This window comes from Lampetra fluviatilis, unplaced genomic scaffold (genome assembly GCF_964198595.1).
Source record: "Lampetra fluviatilis unplaced genomic scaffold, kcLamFluv1.1 SCAFFOLD_818, whole genome shotgun sequence".
Lineage (NCBI taxonomy): Eukaryota > Metazoa > Chordata > Hyperoartia > Petromyzontiformes > Petromyzontidae > Lampetra > Lampetra fluviatilis.
The window spans coordinates 31,033-45,004 of NW_027621341.1; the positions used below are offsets into that span (position 1 = coordinate 31,033).

Genomic DNA, 13,972 nt, shown 5'->3' on the forward strand with positions numbered 1-13,972 from the left:
ACACACACGTACACGCAGACACACACATACACACACACGTACACGCAGACACACACATGCACACACACGTACACGCAGACACACACATGCACACACACGTACATGCAGACACACACATACACACACACGTACACGCAGACACACACACACGTACACACACATACACGCAGACACACACATACACACACACATACACGCAGACACACACATGCACACACACGTACACACAGACACACACATGCACACGCACGTACACGCAGACACACACATACACACACACGTACACGCAGACACACACATACACACACACGCACACGCAGACACACACATGCACACACACGTACACACAGACACACACATGCACACACACGTACACGCAGACACACACATGCACACACACGTACACGCAGACACACACATGCACACACACGTACACGCAGACACACACATACACACACACGTACACGCAGACACACACATACACACACACGCACACGCAGACACACACGTACACACACACGTACACGCAGACACACACATGCACACACACGTACACGCAGACACACACATACACACACACGTACACGCAGACACACACATACACACACGCACGTACACGCAGACACACACATGCACACACACGTACACGCAGACACACACATACACACACACGTACACACAGACACACACATACACACACACGTACACGCAGACACACACATACACACACACGTACACGCAGACACACACATACACACACATGCACACACATACACACACACGCACACACGTACACGCAGACACACACATACACACACACGTACACGCAGACACACACATACACACACACGTACACGCAGACACACACATACACACACACGTACACGCAGACACACACATACACACACACGTACACGCAGACACACACATACACACACACGTACACGCAGACACACACATACACACACATGCACACACATACACACACACGCACACACGTACACGCAGACACACACGTACACACGCACGTACACGCAGACACACACATGCACACACACGTACACGCAGACACACACATGCACACACACGTACACGCAGACACACACATACACACACACGTACACGCAGACACACACATACACACACACGTACACGCAGACACACACATACACACACATGCACACACATACACACACACGTACACACATGCACACACACGTACACGCAGACACACACATGCACACACACGTACACGCAGACACACACATGCACACACACGTACACGCAGACACACACATACACACGCACGTACACGCAGACACACACATACACACACATGCACACACATACACACACACGCACACACATACACACACATACACACACATACACACACACGTACACACATACATACACGTACACACACACGCACACACATACACACACATACACACACACGTACACGCAGACACACACACATACACACACGCACGTACACGCAGACACACACATACACACGCGTACACGCAGACACACACATGCACACACACGTACACGCAGACACACACATACACACGCACGTACACGCAGACACACACATGCACACACGTACACGCAGACACACACATGCACACACACGTACACGCAGACACACACACGCACACACACGTACACGCAGACACACACATGCACACACACGTACACGCAGACACACACACGCACACACACGTACACGCAGACACACACACGCACACACACGTACACGCAGACACACACACGCACACACACGTACACGCAGACACACACATGCACACACACGTACACGCAGACACACACACGTACACGCAGACACACACATGCACACACACACGTACACGCAGACACACACATGCACACACACGTACACACAGACACACACATACACACACACGTACACGCAGACACACACACGTACACGCAGACACACACATGCACACGCACGTACACGCAGACACACACATGCACACACACGTACACGCAGACACACACACGTACACACACGTACACACAGACACACACACACGTACACACAGACACACACGTACTCACACACACACGCAGACACACACACACGTACACACAGACACACACGCAGACACACACACACGTACACACAGACACACACGTACTCACACACACACACAGACACACACACACGTACACACAGACACACGTACTCACACACGCACGCAAACACACACACACGTACACACAGACACACACGTACTCACACACGCACGCAGACACACACACATGTACACACAGATACACACACGTACTCACACACGCACGCAGACACACACACACGTACACACAGACACACACGTACTCACACACGCACGCAGACACACACACACGTACACACACACACGCAGGTACTCACACACACACACAGACACACGTACACACACACACACGTACACACACACACGTACACACATGTACACACACGTACACACACACACGTACACACACAGACACGTACACACACACACACACGTACACACACACACACGTACACACACACGTACACACACACACGTACACACACACGTACACACACACACGTACACACACACGTACACACACACACGTACACACATGTACACACACGTACACACACACGTACACACACAGACACGTACACACACACACACCCGTACACGTACACACACGCACACACACACGTACACACACACACGCACGTACACACACACACACACACGTACACACACACACGCACGTACACACACACACACGCACGTACACACACACACGCACAGACAGACACACACGCACACGCAGACACACACACGTACGCGCGTACGCACACACACACACCCGTACATGTACACACACACGCACACACACACGTACACACACACACACACACGTACACACGTACACACACACACGTACACACACGCACGTACACACGTACACACACACACACACACGTACGCGCGTACGCACCACGTGTGCCGGTATGTTCCTGGCGGTGCCCAGCGTCGTGCCGAACAAGCCCAGGAACTGGAGCGGCTGGGCACGGCAACGGAACGCAACGATGCTGCTGTCCGATGGATCCGTGCTGCACCGCCAAGCGGGGGGGGGGGCGGGGGGAGGGGGGGGGGGGGGTGGGGGGCGGGGGGGGGGGGGGGCGGGGGGAGGGGGGGGGGGCGGGGGGGGGGGGGGGGGGCGGGGGGGGGCGGGGGGGGGGGAGGGACACGCGCACAATGACAAAGGTCAATTTGGAGCTTTCGTGACTGCAGGAACGACTCTTTGGTTCTTTCGGTAAAGTGACGTCTCAAGAGAAAGTAACAAATTAAACACGAGCACACGACGTTTCGATTGCAGCACGGACAATCGTCATCAGGTATAAATGAAATAGAAACACGAATCTGGTATGCTTGGAGATGTAATGTGATACAACAGAGAGTCGGAGAACATAACAGTCAACACCCTACCTATACACTACTACACACTACACTATACACTACACTACACACTACACTACACACTACACTATACACTACACTATACACTACTACACTACACACTACACTATACACTACTACACTACTACACTACACACTACTACACTACACTATACACTACACACTACACTATACACTACTACACTACACTATACACTACTACACTACACACTACTACACTACACACTACTACACTACACTATACACTACTACACTACACTATACACTACTACACTACACTATACACTACTACTATACACTACACTACTACACTACACTATACACTACTACACTACACACTACACACTACTACACTACACTATACACTACACACTACACTATACACTACTACACTACACACTACTACACTACACTATACACTACTACACTACACTATACACTACTACACTACACTATACACTACTACTATACACTACACTACACACTACTACACTACACACTACTACACTACACTATACACTACACACACTACACTATACACTACACTACACACTACTACACTACACTATACACTACTACACTACACTATACACTACTACACTACACTATACACTACTACTATACACTACACTACACACACTACACTACACTATAGACTACTACTATACACTACACTACTACACTACACTATACACACTACACTACACTATACACTACACTACTACACTACACACTACACTATACACTACTACACTACACACTACACTACTACAACAGAGAGTCGGATAACATAACAGTCAACGCCCTACCTGGTTGATTACGTTCCTCCTGAGAATGCTACATTTGAGAGCGAGAGAGATCAAACGCAGAGCCAGAGACATCTAGGCAGACACATTTAAGCAGAGACAGATGTCACGTGACTTTACCGAAAGAACCAAAGAGTAATGGCAAAGGTGCCCCGCGTAGCCTCGGGGCAAGTGCGTCCGCCCCGGCCGCCTTTGTGTCAGCAGAGGCGATGTTTGCGCGCCGAGTTTAAGGCCGAGTCGACCTAGGGGAGCCGGTGACGATGGCAGTGACGATGACGGGCGATGACGTCGATCGCAGCTGCTGCTGATGATGGTGGTGGTGGTGGTGGTAATGATGGTGACGATGACCACCATCACCATGACGACAATCACCATGACGACAATCACCATGACGACGATGACGATGTTGATGATGATGACCATGATGATGGCGGTGACCGTGACGATGACGACAACCACGCTGACGATCACCATGACGACGATCACCATGACGACGATCACCATGACGATAACCATGATGACGACAACCATGACGACCACGACAACCGCGATGACGATGACCATGACGACGATGACCGTGACGACGATCACCATGACGATGATGACGACGATAACCACGACGACGACCACGACGACCACGACAACCGCGACGACCACGACGACGATAACCGTGACGACGGCGGTACCGCCACCGCCGCCGCCGCCGTTGCCGTGCCGACGTGCCTGCCGGCGCAGGGCGCCTCCTCGTCGGGGCCGACGGTGCAGCCCTCGGCGAACGAGTTGCCGGAGAGGTCGAGCGCCTCCAGGTGAGGCAGGCCTTGGAGCAGGCCGCACAGCGCCCCGCGCGTCAGCGGCACGCACTGCTGCCCCACCGCCTTGTCACGCGAGATGTCCAGGTGCCTGGGGGGTGGGTGGGGGTGGGGTGGAGTGGGGGTTGGTTGGGGTGGGGGTTGAGGTGGGGGTGGGATTGGGGTGGGGTTAGGGTAGAGTTAGGGTGGGGTGGGGGTTGAGGTGGGGTGGGGGTGGGGTGGGGTTGGGGTGGGGCGGGGGTGGGTGAAGGTGGCGGTTGGGGTGGGGTGGGGTTGGGTGGGGGTAGGGGTCAGTGGGGTGGGGGGGGTTAGGGTGGGGGTGGGGTGGGGTTGGGGTGGGGTGGGAGTGGGGTGGGGTTGGGAGTGGGGTGGGTGGGGTGGGGGGTGGGGTGGGTGGGGGTTGGGGGGGGGTGGCTAGGGGTGGGTGGGGTGGGGCGGGGTGGGGGTGGGGGTTGAGTGGGGTGGTGTTGGGGTGGAGTGGGGGTTGAGGTGGGAGTGGGATTGGGGTGGGGTCAGGGTGGGGTCAGGGTGGGGTCAGGGTGGGGTTAGGGTGGGGTTGGGGTGAGATGTGGGGGTGGAGTGGGGGTGAGGTTGGGGGTGCGGGTTGGGGTGGGGGTGGGGTGGGATTGGGGTGGGGTGGAGGTGGGGTTAGGGTGGGGTCAGGGTGGGGTCAGGGTGGGGTGAGGTGTTGGGTTGAGGTTGGGGTGGGGGTGGAGGTGGGGGTAGAAGTGGGTGTGGGGGGGCGTTGGGGGTGGGGTGCGGGGTGGGGTGAGGGGTGGTAAAGACAAATCCAAATGTCCCCCATGTAGCCTCCCAGACTGTTGGGGCAAGTGCTGTTAGTAGCAAGCAGCAGCACCCACGGAGGCCGGCACCGTGGGCACGCGAGAGGTGGTGGGTAGCCAGCGGCACCCACGCACACCCTGCACACACAATGCAAAGGTCCCCCGTGTAGCCTTCAACAGACTGTTGGGGCAAGTTTCCGTGATGTAACGAGCAGCAGCAGCAGCAGCAGAGCCGAGGAAGTAAACGAAACATGGCGTGGGAATTCATGGCAGCAGATTCAGAGACCCACAGAGACCCACAGAGACCCACAGAGACCCACAGAGACTCCCACGACCTCCTGCGTACCAGGCGAGGTAGTCAACATCTCCTAGCCACCGTGATGATGATGATGAGAGAGACGCAAACTCCAATTATACAGTAGCAGGCGTCAGGGTCGGGATCGAACCCACGACCTCCTGTAGACCAGGCGAGGTAGTCAACATCCCCTAGCCACCGTGATGATGATGAGAGAGACACAGACTCCAAATCTACAGCAGGCGTCGTCAGGGACCAAACCCACGACCTCCTGTAGACCAGCCGAGGTAGTCAACATCTCCTAGCCACCGTGATGATGATGATGAGAGAGAGAGAAACACGCAAACTCCAAATCTACAGCAGCAGCAGCAGCAGCCAGGCAATCGCCAGGCTCGCGATCGCCGCGGCGATCGACGCCGCCGCCGCCGCCGTGGCGACGTCACCGCGTGCGGCCGCTCACCGCAGCTCGCCGAGGAGGCAGACGGCGCGCAGGTAGGCCGGCGTGGCGCCGCAGTTGTGCAGGCCCAGCGAGCGCAGCGTCGCCGACCAGCGGAGCAAGAAGGACGGGTCCTCGGGCAGCTCCGTGCTGCTGAGGTGCAGGGCGCCCAGGGCGGGCAGGGAGCCCAGCGCCCCGCACACGTCCACGCCGCGAGGCAGGGCGCCCAGAGACACGAAGCGGAGGCGCTCGAAGCAGGCCAGGGACGCGTCCTGGAGGGCGGAGGGGGCGGTGGTGAGCGTTCAGGTGACGTGGTGAGCGTTCAGGTGACGTGGCGAGCGCTCAGGTTGACGTGGTGAGCGCTCAGGTTGACGTGGTGAGCGTTCAGGTGACGCGGTGAGCGTTCAGGTGACGCGGTGAGCGTTCAGGTTGACGTGGCGAGCGTTCAGGTGACGCGGTGAGCATTCAGGTGACGCGGTGAGCGTTCAGGTTGACGTGGTGAGCGTTCAGGTGACGCGGTGAGCGTTCAGGTGACGCGGTGAGCGTTCAGGTTGACGTGGTGAGCGTTCAGGTGACGCGGTGAGCGTTCAGGTGACGCGGTGAGCGTTCAGGTTGACGTGGCGAGCGTTCAGGTGACGCGGTGAGCATTCAGGTGACGCGGTGAGCGTTCAGGTTGACGTGGCGAGCGTTCAGGTGACGCGGCGAGCGTTCAGGTGACGTGGTGAGCGTGCAGGTGACGCGGTGAGCGTTCAGGTGACGCGGTGAGCGTTCAGGTTGACGTGGCGAGCGTTCAGGTGACGCGGCGAGCGTTCAGGTGACGTGGTGAGCGTTCAGGTGACGTGGCGAGCGTTCAGGTGACCAACACCACCACCGCCGCCATTCGCCACCAAGTGACGGTGACGTCACCACGGCGCCTGTGCCAGGCCAGGTGCACCTTGAGGCTGACAGCAGGTCATGGGACAGACCCAGCAGGTGCCATGGGTTGGCTGACTGTGATGACCACCACCACCACCACCGGCACCTCCACCGCCGTCACCACCACTGTCCCCACCACCAAATCCAGCACCACCACCTCCAACACCACCACCACCAAATCCACCGTCACCACCACCACCACCGTCACCACCACCACCATCACCAAATCCACCACCAAATGCACCACCATCACCGCCCCCACCAAATCCACCACCACCATCCCCACCACCAAATCCACCACCACCACCATCATCACCACCACCAAATCCACTGTCACCACCACCACCACCGTCACCACCACCACCACCAAATCCACCACCACCACCGCCCCCACCAAATCCACCACCACCATCCCCACCACCAAATCCACCACCACCATCATCACCCACCACCACCAAATCCACCGTCACCACCACCACCGTCACCACCACCACCATCACCAAATCCACCATCAAATGCACCACCACCACCACCACCACCGCCCCCACCTGCGCCAGCGCCATCCACGGCACCGCGTCGCCCTTCCTCTCGTCACCCGGCGCCGCCCCGTCGTTGCCGTGCCTCCCGGTGAGCGCCGGCGCTTCGCCGGGCAGCGCCGACGGCGCCCGGTCCCCGACTCCGGCACCACCGGCAACGCGACCGGCTGCACCGGCGGAGTCGGCGTCACCGGCGGTGGCCGAGTCGCCGGCGCCGCCGCGAGGCTCGCAGAAGACGCCGGGGCAGCCGAGCAGAGCGAGCGCGGTGAGCGAGCGCCGGCATCGGCGCAGCGAGCGCAGCGATCGCGCCGTGAGCTGCTCACAGTGAGTGAGGTCCAGCTCCACCAGGGCCTGAGGGCGGGGGGGGGGGGGAGGGTGAGGTGGGGGGAGGGGGGTGAGAGGGTGAGGAGGTGAGGTGAGGAGGGTGAGGGTGTGAGGAGGGTGAGGAGGGTGAGGGGGGGGAGGAGGAGGGTGAGGAGGGGAGGGGGGGGGCGGGGGTGAGGTGAGGAGGGTGAGGAGGGTGAGGAGGGGGGTGAGGGTGAGGAGGGTGAGGGTGAGGAGGTGAGGAGGAGGGTGAGAAGGGTGAGGTAGGGGCGAGTTTACCGAAAGAACCAACGAGTTTAGTTCATCTTCTTGGTTCTTTCGGTGAAGTCACGTAAGAAGGGAAATAATAAAATAATAAAAATCAAACATAATAAAATACAATTCTCACGACGTTTCGGCCACAACGCAAGCAGCCGTCATCAGGTGAAGAACAAGGCTGTCTTTCCGACATGAACTCGTTCATTCAGACGCTGTCTTTCCGACAGACCTGTTCTTCACCTGAGGACGGCTGCTTGCGTTGTGGCCGAAACGTCGTGAGAATTGTATTTTATTATGTTTTATTTTTATTATTTTATTATTCCCTTCTACGTGACTTTACCGAAAGAACCAAGAAGATGAATCCCTGCAGTCACGAAAGCTTTAAATCGAAATTTAAATACTCTTAGATTCTTAAAGCTTTCGTGACTGCAGGGATTCATCTTCTTGGTTCTGTCGGTGAAGTCACGTAGAAGGGAAATGATACAATAATAAAATAAAACATAATAAAATTATTCTCACGACGTTTCACCTCGACAGACCTGGTTTCACCTGAGGACGGCTGCTTGCGTTGTGGCCGCAACGTCGTGAGAATTGTATTTTATTATGTTTTAATTTATTATTTTATTATTTCCCTTCTACGTGACTTTACCGAAAGCACCAAGAAGGTCGTGAATTATTGCAATGTTATTCTATTTCTACAATACGTGACTTTCCCGAAAGAGCCAACGAGTTTAGTTTACACTATGGGAACCTCATTTGCCAGTAAAATATGATAATTGGTTTTGTACCCTTCTATCTGGCAACAAAACTGACACCTTTTTACAAGGAGTCATGTTTGCATAGACCGCAATACCTGCAGTCATCTGGTCCAACCCATGTGAGACTAGGCTCTAAGGAAAGCTGTCTCGGGTGTGGACCAATCAACTTCAAGGACAGTGCACATACATTATCAGAGTTGTGTGTTTTGTTTGCATTATGACTGCAGGTATTGTGGTCTATGCAAACATGACTCCTCGTAAAGAGGTGTCAGTTTTGTTGCCAGATAGAAGAGTTTAGTTTAGTTTGAGTTTTAATGAAACGGTGAAGTTTGCCTTTCCCCCCTTACTAAATTTCAAGCAAGAGTTTAGTTTGAGTATTAATTAAATGGGGGGTTTGCCTTCACACGTGACAAAATTTCAAGTAACAGTTTAGTTTGAGTTCTAATTAAACGCGGAGTTGACCTTCACGCGTGACAAAATTAAAAGTAATAGTTTAGTTTGAGTTCTAATTCAACGGGGAGTTTGCCAATAAACGTGACAAAATTTCAAGTAACAGTTTAGTTTGAGTTTTAATTCAACGGGGAGTTGACCTTCACGCGTGACAAAATTTCAAGTAAAAGTTTAGTTTGAGTTCTAATTAAACGGGGAGTTGACCTTCACACGTGACAAAATTTCAAGTAACAGTTTAGTTTGAGTTCTAATTAAACGGGGAGTTGACCTTCACGCGTGACAAAATTTCAAGTAACAGTTTAGTTTGAGTTCTAATTAAACGGGGAGTTGACCTTCACATGTGACAAAATTTCAAGTAACAGTTTAGTTTGAGTTCTAATTAAACGGGGAGTTGACCTTCACGCGTGACAAAATTTCAAGTAACAGTTTAGTTTGAGTTCTAATTAAACGGGGGTTTGCCTTCACACGTGACACAATCTCAAGTAAGAGTTTAGTTTGAGTTCTAATTAAACGGGGAGTTGACCTTCACGCGTGACAAAATTTCAAGTAAGAGTTTAGTTTGAGTTCTAATTAAACGGGGAGTTGACCTTCACACGTGACAAAATTTCAAGTAAGAGTTTAGTTTGAGTTCTAATTAAACGGGGAGTTGACCTTCACGCGTGACAAAATTTCAAGTAATAGTTTAGTTTGAGTTCTAATTAAACGGGGAGTTGACCTTCACGCGTGACAAAATTTCAAGTAACAGTTTAGTTTGAGTTCTAATTAAACGGGGAGTTGACCTTCACGCGTGACACAATTTCAAGTAATAGTTTAGTTTGAGTTCTAATTAAACGGGGAGTTGACCTTCACACGTGACAAAATTTAAAGTAAAAGTTTAGTTTGAGTTTTAATTAAACGGGGAGTTGACCTTCACGCGTGACAAAATTTCAAGTAACAGTTTAGTTTGAGTTCTAATTAAACGGGGAGTTGACCTTCACGCGTGACAAAATTTAAAGTAAAAGTTTAGTTTGAGTTCTAATTAAACGGGGAGTTGACCTTCACGCGTGACAAAATCTCAAGTAACAGTTTAGTTTGAGTTCTAATTAAACGGGGAGTTGACCTTCACGCGTGACACAATTTCAAGTAATAGTTTAGTTTGAGTTCTAATTAAACGGGGAGTTGACCTTCACGCGTGACACAATCTCAAGTAAGAGTTTAGTTTGAGTTCTAATTAAACGGGGAGTTGACCTTCACACGTGACACAATCTCAAGTAAGAGTTTAGTTTGAGTTCTAATTAAACGGGGGGTTTGCCTTCACACGTGACACAATCTCAAGTAAGAGTTTAGTTTGAGTTCTAATTAAACGGGGAGTTTGCCTTCATACGTGACAAAATTAAAAGTAATAGTTTAGTTTGAGTTCTAATTAAACGGGGAGTTTGCCAATAAACGTGACAAAATGAAAAGTAATAGTTTAGTTTTAATCTAGGATTGAAGCTTTCGTGACTCCAGGAATCACTAAACTCGCCGGTTCTTTCGGTAAAGTCACTTGTGTAGAAATAGAATAAAATTAAAATAAATTAAAATAAATCACGACGTTTCGAAAAAACCAATGAGTGTAGTTTAAGATAATTGTTTTTGTACCCTTCTATCTGGCAACAAAACTGACACCTTTTTTACAAGGAGTCATGTTTGCATAGACCACAATACCTGCAGTCGGAACGCAAACAAAAACACAACTCTGATAATGTATGTGCACTGTCCTTGAAGTTGATTGGTCCACACCCGAGACAGCTTTCCTTAGAGCCTAGTCTCACATGGTCCTTGAAGGTGATTGGTCCACACCCGAGACAGCTTTCCTTAGAGCCTAGTCTCACATGGTCCTTGAAGTTGATTGGTCCACACCCGAGACAGCTTTCCTTAGAGCCTAGTCTCACATGGTCCTTGAAGGTGATTGGTCCACACCCGAGACAGCTTTCCTTAGAGCCTAGTCTCACATGGTCCTTGAAGTTGATTGGTCCACACTCGAGACAGCTTTCCTTAGAGCCTAGTCTCACATGGTCCTTGAAATTGATTGGTCCACACCCGAGACAGCTTTCCTTAGAGCCTAGTCTCACATGGTCCTTGAAGTTGATTGGTCCACACTCGAGACAGCTTTCCTTAGAGCCTAGTCTCACATGGTCCTTGAAGTTGATTGGTCCACACCCGAGACAGCTTTCCTTAGAGCCTAGTCTCACATGGTCCTTGAAGTTGATTGGTCCACACTCGAGACAGCTTTCCTTAGAGCCTAGTCTCACATGGTCCTTGAAGTTGATTGGTCCACACTCGAGACAGCTTTCCTTAGAGCCTAGTCTCACATGGTCCTTGAAGTTGATTGGTCCACACCCGAGACAGCTTTCCTTAAGAGCCGAGTCTCACATGGTCCTTGAAATTGATTGGTCCACACCCGAGACAGCTTTCTTAGAGCCTAGTCTCACATGGTCCTTGAAGTTGATTGGTCCACACTCGAGACAGCTTTCCTTAGAGCCTAGTCTCACATGGTCCTTGAAGTTGATTGGTCCACACCCGAGACAGCTTTCCTTAGAGCCTAGTCTCACATGGTCCTTGAAGTTGATTGGTCCACACCCGAGACAGCTTTCCTTAGAGCCTAGTCTCACATGGTCCTTGAAGTTGATTGATCCACACTCGAGACAGCTTTCCTTAGAGCCTAGTCTCACATGGTCCTTGAAGTTGATTGGTCCACACTCGAGACAGCTTTCCTTAGAGCCTAGTCTCACATGGGCTGGACCAGATGACGCCAAAAGGCGCACAACTCAAAGGCAACGCACCATCAGAGTGTGAGAGCTCGGGGTATGAAGCATTTACACCATTGGAACCTCATTTGCCAGTAAAAAATTTGATAATTGGTTTTTTACCCTTCTATCTGGCAACAAAACTGACACCTTTTTTTACAAGGAGTCGTGTTTGCATAGACCGCAATACCTGCGGTCGTAATGCAAACAAAAAACACAACTCTGATAATGAGACTAGGCTCTATGGAAAGCTGTCTCGGGTGTGGACCAATCAACTTCAAGGACAGTGCATATCATTATCAAAGTTATGTTTTTTGTTTGCATTATGACTGCAGGTATTGTGCTCTATGCAAACATGACTCCTTGTAAAAAAGGTGTCAGTTTTGTTGCCAGATAGAAGGGTAAAAAAACAATTATCATATTTTTTACTGGCAAATGAGGTTCCAACGGTGTAAATCGTTAAATTTTTTTTTCTACTCTACGTGACTTTACCGACAGAAACAAAGCGACTGCGGGGAATTCACCCTGTTGGTTATTTCGGTAAAGTCACGTATAGCAATTAAATAAAAAGAATGAAGTTAACATTTTAAGAACACACCACGCCACTTGAAACTTTCGTGAGAGATTTTTTTTTATTGATATTTTCGATTTATTCCTTAGCACATTTTTTCATCTTTCACTTCGTAATTTCTCGCTCGTTTTTTTTTAATTTCCCCCTCTACGTGACACCACCGAAACAACCACGCACAGGGCGACTTCTTCATTTCTTTCCGATATTCGAGGCAACGCAGCCTCCCTCAGCGGGGCTCACTCACAACTTAGAAACATCGCGTGATGCATTTTTCGAACCAAGCTGAGGGATTTCCCGTCACTCACCACCACCCACCCACCCACACCACCAACACAGACCTCACACAAATGCTCAGCAAAATCTGTAGAACCTGTTCCTCTACGTGGGAGATCGAATCACCGTTCTTTCTCCGAATAATGCTCGTTAGGTGTGGCACATTGCTTTGTTGGCGCAGTTAAAGGGCGATTCGTGAGTGTGGGAGTCTGAGGATGAGTGGCCTGGACAGAGCGACACGGAGACACCAGAGGTGTGGACTCGAGTCATGTGACTTGGACTCGAGTCAGACTCGAGTCATGTGACTTGGACTCGAGTCAGACTCGAGTCATGTGACTTGGACTCGAGTCAGACTCGAGTCATGTGACTTGGACTCGAGTCAGACTCGAGTCATGAATTTGATGACTTGCGACTCGACTTGGACTTGCATAACAATGACTTTGTCCCACCTATGAGATGTGGACTCGAGTCATGTGACTTGGACTCGAGTCAGACTA

At 51.5% G+C, this 13,972-nt stretch overlaps 1 protein-coding gene across 1 annotated transcript in view; it reads right to left on the reverse strand.

Moving 5' to 3' along the window:
• Positions 1-8,424, reverse strand: part of ZER1 (zyg-11 related cell cycle regulator) — a gene marked incomplete at its 5' end in the record, with an annotated part of 38,190 nt that extends 29,766 nt beyond the window's left edge. Inside the window, 4 exons of the mRNA XM_078885450.1 lie at positions 3,013-3,127; positions 5,024-5,200; positions 6,647-6,894; positions 8,086-8,424. Of these exons, the coding sequence (XP_078741576.1) occupies positions 3,013-3,127; positions 5,024-5,200; positions 6,647-6,894; positions 8,086-8,424 (879 nt within the window). The remainder of the gene's footprint in view (positions 1-3,012; positions 3,128-5,023; positions 5,201-6,646; positions 6,895-8,085) is intronic.
• Between the last annotated feature and the right edge of the window lie 5,548 nt (positions 8,425-13,972).